The 25,870-nt window shown below is 38.7% G+C and overlaps 1 protein-coding gene and 1 pseudogene across 1 annotated transcript; both read left to right on the top strand.

Moving 5' to 3' along the window:
* Positions 1–256: 256 nt before the first annotated feature.
* LOC140603741 (NAD-dependent protein deacylase sirtuin-5, mitochondrial) lies at positions 257–1,568 on the top strand. Its single transcript, XM_072774293.1, has one exon. It carries the CDS (start codon positions 315–317, stop codon positions 1,245–1,247), a length of 933 nt encoding a protein of 310 aa, XP_072630394.1. The 5' UTR covers positions 257–314; the 3' UTR covers positions 1,248–1,568.
* Positions 1,569–12,428: 10,860 nt separating this feature from the next.
* LOC140604351 (mediator of RNA polymerase II transcription subunit 7-like) lies at positions 12,429–13,085 on the top strand (annotated as a pseudogene).
* Positions 13,086–25,870: the final 12,785 nt, after the last annotated feature.

Here is a 25,870-nt window from a genome sequence, read left to right as displayed (position 1 = left end):
CTGATGCGGGGTGTGATCCCAAAGTCCTGAGATCATGACCTGAGACAGAATTGAGTCAGATATTCAACTGACTAAACCACCCAGGTGCCTCAGGAAATAAATTTTTTAAAAATATCTTAGACAATAGCATTTAAAAATATGAAACATTGGGATATATTTGGCAAAAGATGTATAACAGCTTTTTAATGAAAACTACAAAATATTGCTAAGAGAATTTAAAGAAGACATAATAAGTAGAAAAATATACTGTGGGTTCAAGGTCCGGCGGCCGGAGCAGAACCCATCTCAGGAATTAGTACCACAAAGACAACTTGATGCAACCTCTTCAGATTGCCCCCTGTCGATTACTTTATGGGCTGTATCGTGGATTGAAGTCTCCAGCCTCCACTGGAACCCGGATTTGCCCAACAATGGCTCGACCAAGTTCAAATATGGCTGATTTTCGGAAGCTTTTTGCAAAAGCGAAGCACATAGTCATCATTTCAGGGGCTGGCGTTAGTGCTGAGAGCGGAGTCCCAACTTTCAGAGGAGCTGGGGGCTACTGGAGAAAATGGCAAGCTCAGGACCTGGCCACCCCTCAGGCCTTTGCACGAAACCCTTCCCTGGTGTGGGAGTTCTACCATTATCGGCGGGAGGTCATGCTCAGCAAGGAGCCAAACCCCGGGCACCTTGCCATTGCTGAATGTGAGGCCCGGCTGCGCGAGCAGGGCCGACGGGTCATGGTCATCACTCAAAACATCGATGAGCTGCATCGCAGGGCTGGCACCAAGAACCTTCTGGAAATCCATGGGAGCTTATTTAAAACGCGATGTACCTCTTGTGGAATTGTGGCTGAGAATTACAAGAGTCCAATTTGTCCAGCTTTATCAGGAAAAGGTGCTCCAGACCCTGAAGCTCAAGATGCCAGAATCCCAGTGGAAAAACTTCCCCGGTGTGAAGAGGCAGGGTGTGGGGGCCTGCTGAGACCTCACGTCGTGTGGTTTGGAGAAAACCTGGATCCTGCCATTCTGGAGGAGGTTGACAAAGAGCTGACCCTCTGTGACTTATGTCTAGTGGTGGGAACTTCCTCTGTGGTTTATCCTGCTGCCATGTTTGCACCCCAGGTGTCTGCCCGGGGAGTGCCAGTGGCCGAATTCAACATGGAAACCACCCCAGCCACCAACAGATTCAGGTTTCATTTCCAGGGGCCATGTGGTACCACTCTTCCTGAAGCCCTGGCTCCTCATGAAACTGGCAATGTTTCTTAGTTGTCCTGGGGAAAGAAGAAATTGTAGTATGTCTAAGTACTTGGGCCACACACAGAGGAGAACTGATCGTGGGGACCGTGAGCTAAATACTGGAAAATCTAGAAATACCATCAGATTCCCTGGCTGGAATCCCCCCTGATGCTAAGTAAAGCAACAATAGCAAACACTCTTAGGAGAAGTTAGAGAACAGCCAGGTTAATGCATGTTCTTTCATGTGAACTTAAACCTAAGCTCTCTCCTATGTGTTTGGTTGGCTATTGGAAACATTTTGTGATTAGATTATCTTTTGAAAAAAAAAAAAAAAAAAAAAAAAAAGAAAAATATACTGTGTTCTTAGATCAAAGGACTCCTCATTGTTAAGATGTCAGTTCTTCCCCAAATTTATTGATAGACTGAATGTAATCTCAATCAAAAGCCTAGAAAGATATGGAAATGCAAAGAATGGAATATAGCTGAAACAACTTTGAAAAAGAATAACAGTGTTAAAAGATTTACACTTTCTGATTTCAAGACTTATTATAAAGCAACAATTATTATTACAATAATCAATATTATTTGTCTATACTGGATCAGTATAGACAAATTAAGAGAATGGAATAAAGAGTCCGCAAAAAAACCAGCACATAGTCAACTGATTTTTGACAAAGGTACAAGGGCAATTCAAATGGGGGGAAAGAATAATGTTTTCAGTAAATGGTGCTGGACAAATTAATTGGCTAGCCAGTTGTAAAAGAAAAAAAAAAAAAAGAACTTTAACCCATACACAAAAATGAACTTAACATTGATCATAGACCTAAGCAAAATTAAACCTATAAAATTTCAAAACGAAAACAAAGAAATTTTTAATAATCTGGATCTGGCAAAGATTTCTTAAGACAAAAAAAAAGCATGAGCTTTAAAAGAAAAAGAATCAACAAACTGAACTTTATTGCTTTTAAAACTTTTGTTCTTCATGAATCATTGTTAAAATGAAAGATCAAACCACAGACTAGAAGAGAATATTTTATATTCACACACACATAACAATGGACTTGTATGTATAAGGAACACTTGCAACTCAATAAGACAAACAACTCAATTAAAAGTAGACAAAAGATTTAAATAGACTACCAGGGAAGAGAGATTTGGAGAAGAAGCACGTGAAAAATTGCTCAACATGAGCAACGGTCTCACAGAGAGCAATTTCACACTAATTACAGCCCAGTCTTAATTTCCCGTCATTGTTACTGATTGCCTACATGAAATGAATGTCTTAAATGAGCTGAAGTTCAGTCCCTGTTCCCTGTCTCAGCAGTGTCAAACTATCATTTCACCTGCCATCATTTTTTTAAATCTGAATTTTCTTCAATATCTTCAATATAAGCTTTTGAGACCTTAACCCTGCTATTATCCTGGGAACATCAAGGGCATGCAATAAGATCTCTCTGGATTTCTCTGTATCTCAAGTCTCTGCAGAATTACCAGGATAATCACCCCCTTTTGCTGTGTTTCAGAAGCAGGAGCAGTCCTCCACCCTTGCAAGTTTGGTCCTTCTACTGGAGCTCAACCTAGTTCCTCTCTCCCTTTGCCAAGCCATCCCTCACCTCCACCCATCCATCATCACCTCCACTCCACTCTTCCTCTCCACAGATTCCTTCCTCTTAGTCTGTAAATCTTTCCACCCATAGATATGTTCTCCCATCACTGATGCCCCGCCTCTCCCAGCTACCTTCCTACATCTTTCCTCACTTTGGCTGAATTATTTCTTTCTCTCTCTCTCTCTCTCTCTCTCTTTTTTTAAAGATTTTATTTGAGAGAGAAAGAGAGTACCAGAGAAAGCAGAAGCAAGAGTAGGAGCAGGAAGATGGAGGAGTAGACCTCTTGCTTGACAGGCATCCAAAAGACATGGGGCTCAATCCCAGGACCCCACAATCATGACCTGAGCTGAAGTCAGATGCTTAACTGACTGAGCCACCCAGGTGCGCCCGAAGTACTTCCTGACTCCTTACTCTTCAGCCCAGAGACATTTGTCTTATGTACTTACCATTCTACTACCTCATGTTCAAAATCACAACCACGAGCAGAATTATAGTAGGATGGATCCTGAGTAGCTGCCGGTTCCGATCAGCTTACAGACACACCTGGGATTCAGTTACTGTCTCATTCAGTGAGAACCAATAACTGCCTATGATGTGCCAGGCACAGTTCTGTATTATTAGTTCACAGATGTGCCAGAAGTAGCAATGCCAGAGATACAGCAGAAAACAAGACAGAAATCTCTGCTCTCTTTGGCTTACATTCTAGTGTGGAGAGACAAATCAAAAAGGAAAAAAAAATAGTTAGGCAAGTATATGGCAGGTCAGCTATGAGAAATGCTATGGTAAAAAATAAAGTAAGGAAGGGGGTATGCAGTGCAGTGGAAGTGGGAGAAATGATGAAGCAGGATTTTATAAAGAAGCTTTAGGGTACAGTGGTAAGGCAAGAAGACTCTGAAGGGAAGAAGACTCTGGAGCCAAAAGACCTGGGTTCTTATCCCCATCTTTCCCATTTTCTGTGTGTCCTTAGGCAAGTCATTTAACCTCTTGGTGCCTTGGTTTCCGCATCTGTGAGATGAGAATGATGTTTGAATCTACTACATTAATGATTAAATGAGTCTGCGGTACATTAAATATTTAGAACAGTGCCTGAGTTCACAGTAAGAGCTCATAAAATGGTAGCTATTAACACTATTGTTCATTCATAGCACTATTGTTTACACCGCCCTCAGTAACCTGATAGATGCTATACGGTGTATTAAGACAGTATAAGATGCAAGCCTGACCTTTTAAGAAAGAAGGTAGGAGTGCACACCAAAAAACACAATACAGGGTGGTGTACAGCCTCTAATCTTTCAGAGGGGGACATCACACCCATATTGTCACTCTTTACGTAATATTAAGATGCTCTGAAAGTATCATCTTGTCCAGGATCACTATTAATATCATGAGAAATACTATTGCCTCCATTACAGCTGCAGGAGGACAGAAACACATAGATATCACCTGAATCCCTCTCCAGTGCTTAGTGGCTTGCGGTCAAGTTCAACTGAGGTCAAGTGGCAAGTGGATTGGCTCAGAGTATGACCTTTGACACTGTGCAAACCTTTACTTGAACCAAAGACTGCTAAATAACTGTGTGACATTGGACAAACGATTTCACCTCCCAGAAAAGCTCAGTTTTCTCATGGGCAAGATAAGGACAATTAATCCTAGCTGTATCGGTGTCATGCAAGGATGAAATGAGAGGATGTATATAAAGCACTGTGCAAATCATTCAGCCCATAACAAGCACCCAATAAAACGGTAGCTTTAAAAGAAAACTAGACAAAGCAACACCTCTCTTTCGGGTCTGTCAGCTTCTACTTGGTGAGTACTTTGCATGAAGCCTCCAAGTCACCTTTAGATTCATGAGAAGACACCATACAAATAGCAAAGTATATAGAAATGAAATACCTGGGGGTCCCCAGGTGGCTTAGCTGTTTGGCACCTGCCTTTGGCCCAGGGCATGATCCTGGAGTCCCGGGATCGAGTCCCACATTGGGCTCCCTGCATGGAGCCTGCTTCTCCTCTGTCTGTGTCTCTGTCTCTCTCTCTATCTGTGTCTCTCATGAATAAATAAATAAAGAAATATTTTTTTAAAAAAAGAAATGAAATACCTGAGTCCATGAGAACGCATTCCTTTCAAACCAATACTTTCAAGAACTTCTCATTTGCGTGTAATCTATAGTGCAAAAGACCACACTGTTTTTTTATAGAGATGAGTTTTTGTTTTTCTTTGAGATCTGCACTTAAGCTATGCTAGAGATTTCAAAACAGCACTAATAGCTCTTTGTGCAAAAGATGAGCTCTTGAAAAGTTATGTATAAACTGGGTTTTGTAAATCATCTCAAAGTTTCAAAGAACACTTTCAACATATAGAATCTTGGGAGTGGATCCTTTCAAAAAAGCAATGGATTGTTGCTAGATTGACTGAGTGCATTATTTCATCTTCTATTATTGTGTGGATTTTCAAACATCTAGCTGAGCTGAAGTAGCACACCTGACCTGGGTGGAAGCCAGATCTCTTTCTCCAGGAGAAAACAGGAGAGATTGCAGGATGGTGGTGCCTTAGTGGGAAAATAAGGTTTGTTTTCAATGGCAGATTCAAAGCTTAGGAAATTCAACTTCCACTATTTGGGAGTAGCTGTTTGTAAAAGACTTTGTGGCTGGAATAGATTCTTAGAAATAGGCGTCTGCCTTGAGATTATAAACAATGACCTGGTACAAATTGCTCAGACTTTAGTACCCTGGAAATAACCTACATCAATAACTTACTCCTAGATTCCCGGACATGTCTCAGCTTGCAATGGAGAAAGACAGTGTGATTAGTACTATTTCCCATTCCTATTGAGTGCCTGTGATCTTTGTGCATTACAGAAGACTTCATGAAAGATGGCAATGCACTGGTTGGAACCATAGGCAGCAGGGCAGGAACCTAATTAAAAAGTAAGATGAAAGATGAGACCTGAGGTTTTTACCAAGTTCCAGCCAGATGTGAAGGTGCTGCTGCAGAAATGGATAGATAAGCAGAGCACACAGGAGATGTGTATTCAAAGTAAATTCTTCTCTAAGTGGCTTTTATGGTTTGGTTAAATGCAGTTGAGGCAATTGCCATTTAAAATAATCTTTGCCAGGGCGCCTGGGTGGCTCAGTGGTTGAGTGTCTGCCTCCGCTCAGGTCGTGATCCCAGGGTCCTGGGATCCAGTCTGCATTGGGGTTCCCACAGGGAGCCTGCATCTCCCTCTGTGTCTCTCATAAATAAATAAAATATTTTAAAAATAAAGATAAAATAATCTTTGCCAGATCATATTCTTATCATATGTTTTCAACCTGCTAAATTGGATCTTTTTTTTTTTTTTTTTTTTTTTTCCCTAAGTCTTCTATAGGCCAGTCTAAACCCATGAAAGAAAAGGGTGGGGGACTTGACTGGGGAGGGCTGGATGGTTGAGGGAAGATACAAAGGAAGAGCATAACTACTCTCTTACACACTCGAGGACACCTGCTAGGTTGCACTCCATCATCATGTGTGGCACTGGACTAGGCCCTTAGAGAACCAAGATGACTCTTACTATTGGAATAATGAGGCACCTTCCAGCCAGTATCCTCTTAGAAATGGGTGGCTGCTCGGGCACTAGTTGCCCTAGCAACAGCCTAGATCATGTCCATGGGCTTTAGGGCCAGGTAGTCCTGGGTGTTTGGATCCTGGATCCTCTACTCACTAGCTGTGTCATTTTGGGCAGGTTGCTTAATATCTGTAGTACCTGCCCTTTTCTATAATACTGCAATCATGACACTATACATAGGACCTCATAACTCTGTTGTGCAACTAAAGGAGATAATATATACACAGCCCATGGCACATCCTGGCACAGGGCAACAGCTCTGCATGTCAGCAATAGGCATAGATGCCATTCAAGCCATGTCAGGGGCTCTTGTTCCATGGAGATGCTCCTGGCATGATTAAAAAAAAAAGAAAGAAAGAAAGAAAAGATAACAATCATAGAGCACTTACTACATACCAGGTAGGCCATGTTCTAAGTGAGTTACCGTGACTTAACTCACTTAATCGTCACAAAGACTCTAGGAGGCAGGTGTAATTGTTATGACAATTTTATGGACAGGGGAGACTTCACCCCAGGTTAGTCTACATATGAGAAGCAAAAGCGGGGTTTGTGCTTGGGCAGTCTGGCTCCAGAACCCATGCATATAATATCCTCAACACTGTGATGCTGTAGTATAATGCCATTAAAAAATAATAATAAAACAAAGTGATATCCATAAACATATGGTGGTCAGTTTAACAAGTGGGGTCGTATATGTGTCAGGTCAGTATATATATGCAAGTATAAATATTAAAACTATATCTTGACATACAAGGACTTGTACAAGTCAACCAGCAATTTGTCCGCAGCATCAGTGGTGATGGTTTCTTCAAACTACAACCTGAAAATTAGCAAAGGAACATCCCGGGTAATTGCCTATGGTCGCTATGGCATCAAGTGTCAACCACTGAAGTCACTGAAACCAGAAACCTATCAGTCACTTTGAATTCCACCCCTTTGAATGTTCTCATCCAATGCTCCAACATTCTATAAATCTATAGATTCTGATCCAAGATTTCTCTTGCATCCATTCTCTCCTCTTCATTCTTAACACCACTGTTTTTATTTCAAGCTTATCAATTCCCTTTTAGATAACTGGATCAGACTTCTAACCTTTCTCCCTGACAACAGTCTTGCTCAGTCCTACTGCCAAGAAATCTATTTTCCTTATGGTGTTGAAAAATCGTTTTAAAATACAAGTCTTACAGTTCATCCTCTGCATAAAGCATAAAGCATAAAGCATTCTACAGAATGAAATCCAAACTCCTTAAGTTCCTTTATGAGCTGACCTTTTCATCACTTCCTACTCCCTCAGATATAACCACATATACATTAGTAGATGCTATTTGCTCTGAACAAAAGCCGTATCTCTTCCACATGCCCTTCCCCATAGTTTCCACCTCCCATAACCTTCATTTGAAAAGCCTCTGCTCAGTCATTAAGTCTCAGCTCAAACATCTTCTCCTCTAGGAAGTCTTCCATGATTCCACCATGCAAAGTTAGTTGCCTTCACCTTTGTGCCTGTAAGAGCCAAATCGTAACTTTCCCCAACACTAGTATATAAGTTCTTGATGGCAAATGCTGTGTGTACACAATGTATTCTCAGCCCCAGAACAGTCTCTGGCACATAGAGGGAAATCAGCAAATATTTATTTTATTATTATAGCCTAGCCATATTGCAGTATAGTTTGTTCATGTGTCTGCTTCTTCCACAGGAATGTTAGCTCCTGGGGCAAAGATAGTCTCTTTCGCTTCTGTATCCCTACACCTATCACAGTTCCTGGCAAAAAAGTGATTGCTCAAAGTCTGTTGAATGAATTAATGCACAGATGAATAAATCAATAAGCTCCACAGGCCTTTAGAATTTCCTTTGTCAGTATAACTCAAATCTATTGTTCTAGTGTTTAGAGGGAGCTCTCTCCAAAACCAAATCCAGCTGGAAGATGCCATTATAAAACAAACCAGAGGCCAAAAGGTACATTGGTTGCATGTGTCATGAACATAAATATTTATATATGAAATTCTAATTTTAATTTGGAAAAATAATAGCTTATATAGGATTCCTATTCAGTGATATTTTTTCATCTAAGGGAACTTCAAAGAGCTATGATTTGATGGGTGGTCTACAAACGGCAGAAGTCCCATTCGACCGAGGGTTTATAGAGAACTTATTTTCACAACTGCTCCCAGGAACTTTTGCTTTCATTACATCATCTCCTTGTGAGGTGGGTGTTAAGATCACTGTTGTAGGATGAAGAAATGAACATAGAGCTTCAGATTATGGAATAAACTCTTGGTATAGCAGAACTTGGGATCCTATATTAGGTCAGGTGGACCAAATATGTCTAGTTATGCCCCTCAAAATCCAGAGTGACAGGCTGTCTTACAGAAAAGTTGCCCTAAGATGGGACCTCATCTCCTGGAAGAGGTCTTGGTTCATCTGCCACATGAATTTCTGCTCACCTTAGCACTTGAGCTGGTGATGAAAAGTGGAGTTGTTCGATTCCATTTACTTCATTGAGCATCTACTATGTTCATTCATTATCTACTGTGTCCAGCACATAGTGTGACTTTTGTAAACAGGGAAGGGCAAAATGGCCCTGAAAGACAATGTATAAGAAATTTGTATATGTAGCATACGATGCAATGATATAAGATGATATTCCTTACGCCAGTTACTGCCAAAATATTTGAAAGCCACTACCCAAAAAGATAGTTATTATGAAATCCAATTCACAGATGAAGAAACTGAGATTCAGAGATCCTAAATAATCCACTGAAGGCCACATAGCTAACAAGTGGCAGGACCCAATTTAACAATGTACAACTGTCTCTGGGAGAAGGCAAGCCTTACTAATGAATAAATGAAAGATACCGCCAGAGAAGAGACACACGTGTTAATAATTGAGTTTTTTTCATAACACTAGTTGAATGACAGTGTAATGCAACTTCCTAATTTTATTGTGAGACTTAACGTTTTCCAGACTTACTGATTTATTAACTGTCATAACCCTAGCCACAGTTTGAACTCCAGCTAAATTTTCTTTCCGCTTTCATCACTTCTAAGCTTGGTTGGAACGTTCCTGCTGTGGCTTCATTTTGTTTTGATTTCTCTCCTTTGTTATTCCAGGCACATCATTTCACCAAGAGGAGCTATAGGCTCCCACTCTGGATACCCCCCACTTTTCTGTGAGTTGCAGCCTTCCTGTGAATAAGCCTACCAGCCCACTGCACACCTATCTGTGTTGGCAGGCCAGGGTAGCAGAGTGTCTGAGTAGATAGATTTGCACATGAACACTGCACCTGGACAAACAGGATTCGAACTTGTTGGCTCCAAATGCAATATTGCTCTGCTGGATCATTTTACTGGCTACAACCTTGGTCATCTCACAGAGAAATTCTTTCCCAACTCAGTGTCTATAAAATCCCAAGAATGTCTCTCATTAGCAACACAGACTTCAGAATGCTTTTGACAAGTTAGAAATACCTCTAAAAATATAGCTTAATGATTTTATGTATGTTTCTTCTTGAGCCTCCACTATTTCTTTAAGACCCACAGATTTTTATTGTTTACTGTAGCAGAGCAGAGCCCTAATCTTGTCCACAAAACCCTTTGGCCTAATGAAAAATGATCAAGTAATAATACCCAAATCTAAAAAGTTGAAGAGAAAACCATATACAGTCCACCACACCCATACTCATAAAGCCAAGGAGGATTCCACTTGAGCGTTGGCATTATTTTATGGGATGGTGGAGCATCCTTGAATGAAGAGCTGTCGCAAAGAGATGGGATTATGTCAGAGTAGAACATCTGCTAATCAGGTTGAATTTACTTCCCATGTTGCTAGGGTACCAGGAAAAGTTTTGGTCTCTGCTATGGGGGGTAGTGACTCTTTCAGTCTTGCCTTCTCTGGAAAATATGGGAAGATATAAGGCGAGGCAGGATTGCCTACATAAACTTCCAGATGAGTGGGGGAAAAAAGTAAGGTCCCTTGCTGAAAAATAAAAATTTCAAAATGGTGGGACGCCTGGGTGGCTCAGTGGTTGAGCGTCTGCCTTTGGCTCAGGGTGTGATCCCAGAGCCCCAGGATCGAGTCCCACATCAGGCTTCCTGCATAGAACCTGCTTCTCTCTCTGCCTATGTCTCTGCCTCTCTCTCTTTGTCTCTCATGAACAAATAAGTAAAATCCTTAAAAAAAAAAAAAAAAAGAATTTCAAGATGGTGACAACAGAACATTAAACCAATCATGAAACTCTGAGACCACATAGGTCGAATATCCATGACACCCCCCTAAGGTTGAATTTTTAACACTCAGATGCCCTGTCACCTGAAAATTGGGACATTAAATAAAATGAACATTCCTCTAACTCTATCCCTTCCTACCATGTGTACACATTTTTATATGGACACTGTGCTTATCATGCTCCAATATGGTTACATAACATTTAACTAGCATTTAATATATACCCATTTCTGAACTAATCATTTTACATGAATTATCTTGTTTAATCCTGACAAAATCTCTAGGAACTGAGAACTGCCATTCCATTTTGTGGATGAGGAAGCTACGTCATAGGGACAAGAATTTATTTGCCTAAAGTTATGAACTAGAAATTAGCATTTTAAGAAAATAACAAAGATCCAAGGGGAAATAAATGAAAGAGAGACTAAAACAACAATAAAAGATCAGTGAAAATAAGCTGGTTTTTGGAAAACACAATGGACAAATCTTTAAACCTACCAAGAAAAGAGAGGGAAGACTCAAAATTACCTTGATACCAAAACCAAACACTATTTAAAAAAAAAAAGCAAAAGAGAAAAAGAAAACTATAGGCCAATATCTCTGATGAACATGGATGCAAAAATCCCCACAAAAATATTAGCAAACCGAATTCAACAATACATTAAAAAACCATTCATAATGATGAAGTAGGATTTATTCCAGGGATGCAACAGTGGTTCAATATTTGCTAATCAATGTGATACATCACATCAACAAGAAAAAGGATCAAAACCATATGATCATTTCAATAGATTCTAAAAAGTCATTTGACAAAATATTACATACATTCATGATAAAAACTTTCAACAGAGTGGGTTTAAACTTTTCAAAAATTTTTTATTTGTTTATTTCAGAAGGGGAAAGGGGGAGGAAGGGAGGGGAAGGGAGAGAGAGAGAGAGAGAGATAGAGAGATTGAGCACACTTGTGAGCAAGTGGAGGGAGAAGCAGACTCCCCACTGAGGGACTCAATCCCAAGACACTGGGATAATGACTTGAGCCAAAGGCAGACATTTACTTGACTGAGCCACCCAGACGCTTCAACAGAGTGGGTGTAGAGGGAACATATCTCAACATAATAAAGACCATATATGAAAAATCCATGGCTAACATCACAGTCCATGGTGAAAATCTGAAAGCTTTACCTCTAAGATCAGGAATAAGACACGGATGTCCACTCTTGCCACTTTTATTCAACATAGTACTGGAAATCTTAGCTGCAGCAATCACCCAAGAAGAAAAAAAAGCCATTCCAATTGGTAAGGAAGAAGTGAAACTATCACTATTTGTAGATGACATGATACTATATATGGAACCCCTAAAGATGGTATCAAAAAACTATTAGAACTGACAAAATAAATTCAATAAAGTTATAGGAGACAAAATTAATATACAAAAATCTGTTGCATTTCTATCCACTAATAATGAAGTAGCAGAAAGAGAAATTAAGAAAACAATCCCATTTACCATTGCACCTAAAAGAGTACCTAGGAATAATTTTAACAAGGAGATGAAAGACATGTAATCTGAAACTATAAAACATTAATGAAAGAAGGACGGAAACAAATGGAAAGATAGTCCATGCACATGGATTGGAAGAATTAATGCTAAAATATCTATACTGCTGAAAGCAATCTACAGATTCAGTGCAATCCCTATCAAAACACTGAAAGCTCCAGTGTAAACCCTGAGCTGGGGTTCTTGATCTTCCGTTATAAGTGAGCCACAAGTGACTTCCCTTTCCACCACCTCCAATGTAGTACATCAAGGAATATACAGATGAAAACATTCACTAGCTCCCAAGCCTCCACCTCCAATAAAAGATAGGTCTATGATGTTTGTCAATCAGTTCCAATGTGATGATTCTATCATCCACCCTTTAGAAAGCCAGAACATTGAAGGACTTCATCCTAAGCAGTTTGATCACAAGAAAGAATGGAGAAAATTCAATATGTTATTAATTTCTTAGACCTCTTAGGTATCTTGATAAGGAGCCCTGGGAGTATAAAATGAGAAGATAAACTGGAAGATTTTAAGCTACTTTTTGTACATGTGTATCATCTCGTAAATGAATACCAACCCCACCAAGCGAGAGAGACATTGAGAGTCATGATGGAGGTCCAGAAATGTCAACGCCTTGAAACAGCTGAGCAGTTTCAGAAACATCTGGAATGAGTCATTGAGATGATTCAGAATTGCTTGGCTTCTTCGTCTGATGATTTCCCCAATTCAGAAGCAGGGATGAATGTAAAAACTGAACCAATGGATGCTGATGATAGGAAAAATTGTACTGGACAGAATGAGCAGCAATGGGAAATTCAGGTCATAAGAAAGACCAGATTATAGAGAAAAATGCTGCCTGGTGTGTCCTAATTGATGAAATGAATGAAAGACCATGAAGGATTTTTTTTCTCTTTTCCTTTTCAGTAAGTGGCATATATTGGTTAATTTGCTCTTGGAGAGTCTCAAAGAGATATAACTAGAAGTTGTATAAATGGCTTGGCTCTAACTTTATCAATTATGAGATGTCACAGGCTGTAATTTCACTTTATGGCAAGCACAAGCAAATGAGTATATATGTATACATTTATAGTAATCACTTTAAAAAGCAAAGAATTCCAGTTGTGTAAAATATTCCTGATTTTGGAGTTGCGGAAAATGTTGAAGATATCCTCAGTAATAGCAAGATTTCATTTTTGAAAAGTAGATTTGTCATTTAAGAATGATAGATAAATAAAGGATATCAAGCTGGGAAAAAAAACACAACACAACAAAACAAAACAACCGCCAAAAGCATTTTTCACAGAACTAGAAAAATAATTGTAAAATGTGTATGGAACCACAAAAGACCCCTAAGGAGCCAAAGCAATTTTGAAAAAGAAGAACAAAGCGGAGGTATCATAATCCCAGATTTCAAGATATACTACAAAGCTATAGTAATCAAAACAGTGGGATGGTTCCATTAAAAAATTAAACATACAGGGCACCTGAGTGGCTCAGTCAGTTAAATGACTGACCCTTGATTCCAGCTCAGGTCATGATCCCAGGGTCCTGGGATCGAGCCCCACATTGGGCTCTGTGCTCGGCGTGAGTCTGCTTGTCCCCTCTGTTCCTTTCTCTGGCTCAGGTTTTTTCTGTCCCTCAAATAAAATCTTCAAAAAAAAAAAAAAGTTAGGGATGCCTGGGTGGCTCAGCAGTTAGTTGAGCATCTGCCTTCGGCTAAGGGAGTGATCCTGGTCCCAGGTTTGAGTCCCGCATCAGGCTCCCTGCATGGAGCCTGCTTCTCCCTCTGCCTATGTCTCTGCCTCTCTGTGTATCTCTCATAATAAATAAATAAAATAAAATTTTTTTTAATAAAACCTTTTTTGAAAAAAGTTAAACATAGAAATACCACATGACCCAGCAATTCCACTTCTCGGTATATACTCCCAAAGAAGTGAAAAGCAAGGACTAGAAGAGCTGTCTGTATACCATTGTTCATAGCAATTATTTACAAAATGTAGAAGGAGGCCAGTGTTCACTGACTGATGAATGAGTAAACAGTGTGGTGTATACATACAACAGAATATTGTTCAGCTTTAAAAAGGAAAGAAATTCTGGGGCACTTGGGTGGTACAGTTAAGCATCTGACTCTTGCTTTTGGTTCAGGTTGTGGGATCAAGCTCTGTGTTCGGCTTGTGCTCAGTGAGGAGTATGCATAAGAGTCTCTTTCCCTCTCCCTCTGACCACCCCCGCTCTAATAAGTAAATCTTTTAAAAAAAAATTCTGACATATGCTACACTATATGGATGAACTTTGAAGACATTATGCTAACTGAAATAAACAGTCTCATCACAAAAGGATAAATAACTATGATTTCACTTATGTGAGGCCTAGAGTTGTCAAATTCATAAAGACAGAAAGTGGAATGGTAATTGCAAGGAGCTGTTGGGGAGGAAGGATGAGGGAGTTATTGTTTAATGGCTACAGAAACAGTCTGGGAAGATGAACAGAATTCTAGAGACAATTGGAGGTACTAGTTGCACGGCAATGTGAATACACATAAATGCCACTGAACTGTACACATAAAAATGATGAAAATGGTAAGTTTTATGTGAAGTAATTTTGCCGCAGTAAAAAGGCACATCTTAGCGGGGGGGAAGTGGCATTCAGCCTAAGCGTGGAGTATGGGGTGGGTCTAGGGGGAGGCAAGAGAGGTACCACCACTGGAGAAAAATTTAAGGGGACATGAAAGAACTCACTAATCAAGATAAATACTAATGTAAAGCAGTCTCTTTTTTAATTTTTTTTTAATTTTTATTTATTTATGATAGTCACAGAGAGAGAGAGAGAGAGAGGCAGAGACATAGGCAGAGGGAGAAGCAGGCTCCATGCACCGGGAGCCTGATGTGGGATTCGATCCCGGGTCTCCAGGATCGTGCCCTGGGCCAAAGGCAGGCGCCAAACCGCTGCGCCACCCAGGGATCCCAGCAGTCTCTTTTTAAAAAATATTTTATTTATTTATTCATGAGAGAGACACAGAGACATAGAGGGATAAGCAGCTTCCCTGTGGGGAGCCTGATGTGGGACTCCATTCCAGGACCCCGGGATCACACCCTGAGCCAAAGGCAGATGTTCAACTGCTGACCCACCCAGGCATCCCGAATGCAATCTTTTAATTAAACTTTTCTGAAATAATTGTAGATTTGCATGCAATCGTAAGAAATAGTATTCCTTGGTACCCTTTACCCAGTTTCTTCTGATGGTAATATCTTACAAATCTATAGTAAAATATTACAACTAGGTTATTGATATTGGTACAGTCAACATTCAGAACATTTCTATCTGCACAAGGATTCTTCATGTTGCCCCACTTCCCTCTTCCCACCTATAGTTTAAAAGATCCCCAAAGCCTCACCTCTCATCTGAAGAATTAGAAGAAAAATGTGACAGGATCCATTCCCTGAAGTACTTTGTATCTCTGATGTCCTACCTCTGGTAAAGCAATTTATATGCATTTCACAAGAAAAGCCACTGGAAAACCTCTTTGTTAATATGATGACTTTTGTGAGAGTGATTGTTCCTTCTCCTCAAGTCTTTCACTAAAGCCACAGCATGCTGTCACTGCCCAAATTTTGGCTGTAGACGCTGCTCTGACTGCTTGAAATAAACACTGTTGGTTGCCTGCCCAACATACATCTGTGCACCCGCCATTTGCTCTCCTAACAGAATTCTGCTTTTACTGTATGCATACTACTCTGAGCATCCTGTTTCTAGAAAGGCTAGTCTTATATTCAAGTCTACACAGAATTTTTTTTTTTAATTTGGCTAAACCAATCATGAGGACCCATGTCTTTTTCTTCTGGTGTAGACATGACCATACGATGAAATTTGGGCCAATGATTCATAAGAACTGATGCCTGGAATAAGTGGCCACCTTGTTGTCACTCTGGAGATAAAGCCAACAGAGGAGAGCAGAACTGAAAGAACTAAAGAAAAACAGAAATGAACCCCAGACCTCCAGTGCCTATAGTTGCCCTCTCTCTGGACAGGTGGTAGGCGAGAGAATCAATGCTCTTGTTATTTGATCTGGTGGGATTGTAAATGTTTTATTACTTGTGACTAAAAAGCATCTTGTCTGATAGATCCTAATATCCCTTATAAGGTTTGGACCCAAGTACAGAAGATTTTGTATCCTTTTTCACTCTGTGACACTACAGGTGTATCTGATATCAAAATCCATATTAAGCCTCTCCCTTGATCGATACATGTTACCAATTGCTATGTTTTAGGAATGTTTAAAAAATCATTCTTTTAAAAAAATCATTCTTTAAATTTTTTTAGTATTCTTTCTAGGTGCTACAATGGTTGGACATTTCCCTTACCAGCAAGTTTGAAAACTACATACTTCTTAATAGGAAAAGAATCACAGCAATCCTAGAAGCAAGTCTCCACAGGTGATTTGTGTAGAATGGGAAAAAAGCCTCACAGGTAACCAACAAAATGATACTGCATCACACCAGCTTTACCCTTGTCTGCCCATTGTGTTACTTTAATAACAAACATATGAAAGGACAAACTAGCTGATTCTCTAGGGTAAGCCAAGTTGTGACAGAACCCAAACCAGAGAAATCCCTGATTTACTCAACAAGGCCATATTTTCCTGGGGTGCTTTAGACAACTTATTGATGACACAGCTGCAGATCTTGGCTATTTTGGTTTAGCTACCCCCAATGTGAGAAATCGCCATGTAGAGATAATGATCAGTTGGTAGGAGTGTGGTTCTCATGCCTGTGGAGTTGTTTTCACCCTGTGTTACTGGACCATCTTCATCCATTCCCCTTATAATTATAAACCCTGACCTTTGGTCAGTCAACACAGGCTTTGTTAACATCCACAAAATGGAAGGGGAGAAATAAGGCAGCTACTAGAATAATGCTTCTCAAACAAACCACCTGCAATATTGTTACAATCCAGATTGTGATTCATTATGTCATGAACAGGACCTACGTTCTGCATTTCTAACAAGCTCCCAAGTGTTGCTGATGCAATTCAGCTGTGGACCATTCTGAGCAGCAAGGACCCATATCACCAGTACCTGTGACTGAATTCCTTGGGATTAAGTTCAGGCTATGATGAAATGAGGTTTCGCTTTTTCTTAGAGGGCTTGCACAGACCTGGTTAGACAGATGGCTTGTGGTCAACCGAACCCTCCCCAGTGGATGAAATCATGACATGTGGAAAACTAGCAGACCTCAGTGAGAGAATGTGAAAAGGACAAAAGATAGAGTATGTCCTGACATTACTAGATTCCCTGGTTTCAGTGGCTCCTGAAACTCTGTTGATTACCACGAAGACTGATTGCTCAACACTTCATCAAATTTCCAGAGCCAATAACTTCCTCTCATTGCTGAAGCAAACTAGAGTTGGATTCCTATTACTTAAAACCAAGATTCCTAATAATTAAAAATTATAAAGCAACAGCTAAATAAATTATGATAAATCCCTAAAAAGAGTCATACAGCTTTCAAGAAGCATTATTTCAGAAAACAGATTGAGATGGACAGATAAAGTTTTTAAAAAGGTATTGTACCAGTGTATGTATAGAGAATAGAATTCTATTAAGTGTTTGATTATTAAGAGTCATTATTCAAAAACATAAATAGTACTTCTGTAGGCTGAATAAGGGGACCCCAAATATGTCCATATCCTAATCCCCAGAAGCTGCGAATGTTACCTTGTATGGGAAAAGGGACTTTGCCAGTGTGATTAAGGATCAAGATAAGGAGATTATCCTGCATTTCTGAGTCGACCCTATATAACCGGAATGATCCTTATCAGAGGGAGATGAATGAGTAGAGTCAGAGGAGGTGATATGATGACAGAAGCAAAATTGGAGTGATATAATTTGAAGATGGAGGAAGGGCATCACAACTAAGAAATGTGGTGGCAACTAGGCATTGAAAAAAGGCAAGAAAATAGATTTCCCCCTCAGAATGAACCAGCCCTGCCAACATCTTGCTTTAGCCCAATGAAATTGATTTCAGACTTCTGATTTCTAGAACTGTAAGATAATAAATTTGTATTGCTTAAATCCACTCATTTTGTGGTAATTGTTAAAGCAGCAATAAGAAATAATACAGTAATTATCTCCATACTTTCATCTAATTAACTTGTTACTTTATAAGAAACAATTTAAGGAACAATATGGCTTGCTCTAAAAGTAATACTATATATATATATATATATATATATATATATATATATATATATATATATAATTTTTCTACATTTTAACAGCTTATTTACTATTGTTTTCTAGAACTACAAAATGCAATCAGAGTGTAATCTTCATTTAACTCCTACTGCAGGAGAACCTCCCTCCTGTACTAATAGAAGTCTGACCCCATCAGTCCCCCGGAAAAATCTCCTGATATCTGCTGGTAATATCTAACAATTGACTTAAACTGCATTCCCAAAATTGACACCTGATGAAAGCCAAAAGACCCACCAACATATTCAAGACACAGAGCACATTAAAGGCAGAGTGATGCCTAACAGCTCTTGGAATTCTCACTCCTCTTTCAGTGCATTCCCAGCACCGTGACTCTGGGATCCCATTTCAAATCACCAAGAACAACAAAATGGCATGACCACCACATGCATGCTAGAGTTTAGTGCAATGTAGTAGTCTAGTAGTCTAGTGTAAAGAACTTGAAACTCTGAACACTGCTCATGAAACTAAAAGAAGCTGAAGAGTCCTGGTCTAACATTCCCATCTCCAGGTTGGGGGATCATAGGCCTGTCCTCTGGCCCTCAGAGTCCTCAGTGTTCATTGGTTTTTGTTGTACTTAGTCCACTCTCTCATAATTATTTGTTTGTGCATCCATCTCCCCAGCTAGACTTTGATCCCTTTATAGTAAAGTCTATGTTTATTCCTTTTTTGATTTCCTAGCCTAAGACAGTGCCTGGCATAGACAAGACATATAATAAATGTTTGTTCAATTAAATTGAATCCTAGCCTCGAACAGAACCTTAGAACTCTTATTTACCCCACATAATAAAAATTCAACTTTCTTCAAAGAACTTGCTAACGTGGAATAACATGATAGTATGACCAATTCTCCCCTAGGCTTTGAGCAAACATGAGATTTCTTTCTAGGGCAAACTTGTTCATCTCTGTTTAACTTGAGTTTAGATTTCAAAGGGTAAAATTCAGATAGTATCTTGGACCTCCAAATGAAATCATGATGAATGAGAGTCCTATCTAGTCCCTTATTTTCTTTTACCCAGGCTTGATCCAAGCCAGGCCATTACTGCTTGATGACAGCTCTATATCTTCCTCTTCAAGATGCTTCGCTAAATATGGATGGAAACACAAAAAAACTCAGATTCTTTGTCCCTTAGGATCTTCTCAAGAGGCTACTAAAGTGGCTGGCTAGAGTTTCTTCAGCATACCATAGTATATAGGCACTTTGACTTTAGGATTAAATTGATCTAGATTTAAATCCCAACTATAACTTTCAGTAGGTAAAAAAACATTGGGCGTGTTATTTTAGCCATCCGAACTGTTTCTCTCATTTAGAAAGTGAGGATAAAATACCTACTTATTGAGATTATGTAGCATAGAATTTCTGCACATAGAAAGTACTCAAAAAGTAATAGTTACCATTATCATGAATAATTATTATTCCACACAAGTGACTCCAGAGAGAGTAAGGTGTGATGCTGTATACACCTACCTGGCCCAAATTTGGAGGAAACATCTCCCTAGGTATTTCTTTTTGCACATGTAGACCATCTAGCAAGAAACCATAAGTAACAGTGTTTTTATTGGTCCACAGAACTGCCACTATCATACAGAGAAGTCCATACCTAATGAACAAATAACCATAATACTCCCATCTGCGGTAACTTTATGCATATCAGTGCAGTTCTTCCTCTTCTTTGGAAATGAAACCAAGATTAACCACTGGCCTTCAGCCCTTCCTAAACCAAGGCCACTAATATTTTAGGATTAAAAGTCTCAGAAGCACCACAGTTGAGAAATTTCTTTGTCTAACCAAAATGGAGTAACAGGAACTAGACTTACTCTCCCACCTGAAATCTAAAAAAATAAAACAATAGATATAAAACAATAGTTTTCAAAATACTGGGCATCGGTAGTGAAGGACTATGTTCCCTGAGAGGTCGAAACAAAGGAGATGCTCCCAATAACTGCCAGGACCTTCTGCCTGGAGAGTTTTCAGACTGCAGAGCCTAGAAGGAAAACCCAAGTAGAATTCATCAAACTTTCTGAAATGAAGAGGTGAAGTTAAAAGTCCAGAGAGGATGTGGCTAGAATTCAGAGGACAGAGATGAATGAGCAGCAGAGAGCAAACTTGGGAGAGCTACAGTGAATATCCCTGGAGTCCTGACCAGCACATTCGTGTAAATAAACTACCCAGACCAGGTAAAAAAAAAAAAAAAAAAACTATATAAAAGCATTGTCGGGATCCCTGGGTGGCGCAGCGGTTTGGCGCCTGCCTTTGGCCCAGGGCCCGATACAGGAGACCCTGGATCGATTCCCATGTCGGGCTCCTGGTGCATGGAGCCTGCTTCTCCCTCTGCCTGTGTCTCTGCCTCTCTCTCTCTCTCTCTCTCTGTGTGACTATCATAAATAAATAAAAATTTAAAAAAAAAAAAAAAAAGCATTGTCAGGAGCACACTTGGAATTCAAACAGGGTCAAAACATAGTGTGGTTTTTTTTTTTTTAAGAAAAATGCAAATTATTTTTAATCCTAAGAAGTTATCCCATCATGCATTTATCTTTTCATTAAAAAGTACACAAAAATGCCCCCAGCAAGAAACACCAAGTAAGAAAGGATGAAATAGTTTGAAACCTCTTAAATTATTTTGCCAAGAAACAGAATTTTAGAAATTTTCAAATTATATATATAAAACTGATGATTGCCTCTGACTAACAAAGGTGTGGCTATTAAAATAAAATCAGTTTTATGTGATACCAAAAACTATTACTGTTTCAGTGTTTTTAAACTTGCCTCAAATTATTTCTGTAGCTATGTAAACTACTTTACTTTGAAATGGGTATTCCAAAATACATATTTTTAAATGAATTGCTACAGTGCACTACAAGTGTGAACAATATTATTCATGCACTTTATAAACATTGAAGAACAATAAATGAATTACAAGATATTTGACAATCTTCAAACATTTTTTACATGAAAAGTCAAAACCTTGTGCTGAGGGGTTTGATTCAGTCCTAAGTGTTTGTCCAATTACGAAGGTTGACTGATCTTCCCATGCTGACAACAGATTGGAGAATATAATCAATCACAGAATATTGGGTAGATCCTCAAAAGAGTTTTGTTTCAATGGTGAGTCAGAATTTGCCTTACAGTAAACACAGTTCTAGTGTCACCTAACAAACTTTCAAAACAAAACTTTTAGTTTTATGATTTTAATAATTTTATGATTAAGTTGTTTCCAAGTAACTTAATTGAATTTTAAAAGTCTCGAGAAAATTTGTAGGAATTCAAAAATACCTACCCAACAAGGAATAATTATCAATGTTTTGACATCCAATAAAATAATCCAGGAATATAAAGAAGCAGGAAAATATAATCCATGATAAGAAGAGAAACCAATCAATGGAAATACACCCACTAATAACATAAGAATTAGAAGTGAGGAACTTTAAAATAATAGTTAATATATAGTATCTGTTCAAGAGCTAGAGAAAAGAGTACATTAATAGAGATATGGAAAAAGTTTTTAATGACCCAAATAAACATCCAGAAGTGGATACTGTAATGTTTGATTTTTCATTTCAGACAATTAAATGGGACTAACAGACTAGACATTGCAAAAGACATGAACTTGAAGATATGGCAACAAAAACTATCAAACATGAATTTAGAAAAATAGGCTGAAAAACAAAATATCATTTAGTTGATATCATTGAGTACTCCAATATATGTATGATTGGAGTCCAGGAAAGAAGGGAGAGGAACAGAAAAATAACAGGATGAAAATGGTTGAAAACTTTTCAAAGTTGGTGAAAACTATAAATCCACAACCTCAGATCTTAACAAACCCCAAATGCAAGAAATATAAAGAAAATTCTATCAGAGTATGTCATAATCAAATTTCACCCAAACTCATTATAAAGAGAAAAACCTTAAGAGCAGCCAGATAAGAAAGACACATTAAATATTGAACAAAGAAAAGCAGATGATTACACATTGGAAGCAATGCAAAACCAGAAGAATATGGTGCTGAATATTTTAAATCTCAAAGAGAAGAAAAAAAATCACTTCAAGATAATTAGAGCGTAAGCCACAGACTGGGAGAAAATATTTTCAAAAGACACATTTAATAAAGGACTATTATGAAATATACACAAAGAACTCTTAAAATTCAACAAGAAAACAATCTGATTTTAAAACAGGCCAGAGACCTTAACAGACACCTCACCAGAGAAGATATACACGTGGCAAATAAACATATGAAAAAATGTTCCTCATCATGTCATCAAGAAAATGCAAATCAAAATAACAATGAGATACCACTACACACCTATTAGAATGGCCAAAATCTGTAACACTGACAACACTGAATGTTAGTGAGAATGTGGAACAATAGGAACTCTCATCCATTGCTGATGGGAATGCAAAGTGGTACAGCCACTTTGGAAGACAGTTTGGCAATTCTTTATAAAATTAAATATACTCTTACCACATGATCCAACAATTATGTTCCTTGGTATTTACCTAAAGAAATGAAAACTATGTCCACACAATAACCTGCACAAGAATGTTTATAGCAGCTTTATCCATGATTGCCAAAACTTGGAAGTAACCAAGATATCCTTCAGTGGTGAACAGATAAATGAACTGCAGTACATTCAGACAATGGAATATTACTCAGTGCTAAAAACAAATGAACAATCAAGCCATGAAAAGACATGGAGAAATCTTAAATGCATATTAGTAAGTGAAAGAAGCCAATATGAAAAAGCTATATACTGTACTATTCCACCTATTGGACATTCTACAAAAGGCAAAACTATGGAGTCAATATGGAGTCAACCAATGGTTGCAGAGGATGAGTGAGAGAAGGATGGAATAGGCAAAGCACAGAGGACTTTTAGGGTCTTGGGATCGAGTCCCACATCAGGCTCCCCACACGGAGTCTGGTTCTCCCTCTGCCTATGTCTCTGCCTCTCTCTCTCTCTCATGAATAAATAAAAATCTTAAAAAAAAAAAAGATTCTAAGATTCTTTTTCTCCCTCGCTCTCTGCCTCTCACCCCCCCCCATTCATGGTCTCTAAATGAATAAATGGGAAGTTAGAAAGTGTATTCAATAAACATGAAAAACAGGGATCCCTGGGTGGCGCAGCGGTTTGGCGCCTGCCTTTGGCCCAGGGCGCGATCCTGGAGACCCGGCATCGAATCCCACGTCGGGCTCCCGGTGCACGGAGCCTGCTTCTCCCTCTGCCTGTGTCTCTGAGCCTCTCTCTCTCTCTCTGTGACTATCATGAATAAATAAATAAAATCTTTAAAAAAATAAATAAATAAACATGAAAAACAATATATAAAAATTTAATAGGATACAATTAAAGCAGAACCTAGATGGAAATTTACAGCATCAAACACCTATATTAGAAAAGAAGAAAGTTCTGAAATTAGTGACCTCAGCTTCTACCTTAAGAAACTAGAAAAGAACAACAGATGAAATCTAAAGTAAATACCAGAAAGTGGAATTCAATTAATTGGAAACCATAAAAAGAATTAAGAAAATGGATTAAACAAAGTCTAGCATTTTAAAGGTTTTTTTTTTAATTTATTCATGAAAGACACACACAGAGAGAGAGAGAGAGAGAGAGGCAGAGACACAGGCAGAGGGAGAAGCAGGCTCCATGCAGGGAGCCCAATGTGGGACTTGATCCCGGGTCTCCAGGATCAGGCCCTGGGCTGAAGTCAACACTAAACTGCTGAGCCACCCGGACTGTCCAAGGCTAGCATTTCGAGAATAACAATAAAATTAATAAATGCTGGCTAACTTGATACAGAAGATGAAAAGAGAGCAGACACAAATTACTATAATCAGAAATGATAGAGTTGGCATCACTGCAGAGACTACCAATATCACAAGAATAAGAAAATAGCTTATAAATTTATTCTGAATAACTTTATGCTAATAGAGGCAACTTAGACAAAATGGACAAATTCCCCAAATAACTCAAGTTATCAGAACTCACACACACACAAAAAGATTATCTGAGTAGCTTTTTTTTTAGGAGAGAGAGGGAGAGATAGAGGGGACAGAAGGGGAAGAGGGTGAGAGAGAGAGAGTGAGAGAATTTTAAGCAGACTCCATGCCCACAGTGGAGCCTGACATGGTTCTTGGTCTTATCATCCTGAGATCATGACCTGAGCCAAAATCAAGAGTTGGACACTTAACTGACTAAGCCACCTAAGTGTCCCTAGTTCTTTATCGCTTAAAGAAATTAAAAATGTAGTTTAAAATCTTCCCACCATAAAATAACAACAACAACAAAAAACCTCTAGGCATACATTTTCCCTGGTGAATGCTATTCTTAAATGAAACATTTAAGAATAAAATGATATCAATTCTACACAAACTGTTCCAAAAATTGAAAAGGAGAAACTATTCCCCAGATCATTCTATAATGCCAGCATTACTCTGATATCAATACTAACCAATAATATTACAACAAAACTTTACAGACCAATATCCCTAGTGAACAGGGGCAAATTCTCTTAACAAAACTTTACATATATAGCTTCTCATAGTTACCTTTGTGCGTGTGCATCGTGTGTGTGTGTGTGTGTGTGTGTGTGTGTGTGTGGTGAGAGCATCTGAGATCTACTCTTAGGAAATTTCCAATATAGAACACAGTCTTAACTATAGTCACCACATTATACATTAGAAGTCTAGAACTTATTCATGCCGCATAACACATGTGTACATTTTGACCAACACCTCCCCACCTCTGGTAACTATCACTCTACTCCCTGCTTCTATGAATCCAACTTTTTTAGATTCCACAAAGCTGGAGGCATCACACTTCCTGATTTCAAACTATACTACAAAGCTATAGTAATCAAAACAGTATACCACTGGCATAAAAACAGACATATAGATCAAAATCCCAGAAAAAACCCTCCACTAATGGGATCAACTAAAATTTGATGAGAAAGCCAAGAATACTCAATGTGAAAAAGCCTCTTCAATAAAAGGTGCTGGGACAACTGGAGACCCACATGCAGGAAAATGAAATTTGATCCCTATTTTATACCACTCACAAAAATAAACTTAAAATGGATTAGAGACTTAATTGTAAGACCTGAAACCATGAAACTACAAAAAGAAAGCAGGAAAGAAGCTCCTTGACAATTTTTTTTGACCTGACATCAAAAGCACAAGAAACAAAAGCGTAATACGTGGCACTCTACCAAAAAAAAAGTCTAGACAGAAAAAGTAACAATGAAAAAGAAAATGAAAACGCAACCTAGGGAATGGGAGAAAATATCTGTAAACCATAGATCTGATAGTGAGTACTATCCAAAATATATAAAGAATTCATGCAACTCAATAACAACAACAACAAAAAAAAGTCTGACAAAAACGAAAATGCGCAGAGGATCTGAATTTTTTCCAAAGAAACATCCAAATA

This window comes from Canis lupus, chromosome 14 (assembly GCF_048164855.1).
Source record: "Canis lupus baileyi chromosome 14, mCanLup2.hap1, whole genome shotgun sequence".
Lineage (NCBI taxonomy): Eukaryota > Metazoa > Chordata > Mammalia > Carnivora > Canidae > Canis > Canis lupus.
Note: the sequence above shows the minus strand (reverse complement) of the source record. Positions and strands in the feature narration are given on the sequence as shown.

What these genes read in the sequence shown, in the direction of transcription:
- LOC140603741 (XM_072774293.1), top strand. Translation starts at nt 315, where the DNA reads ATGCAACCTCTTCAGATTGCCCCCTGTCGATTACTTTATGGGCTGTAT.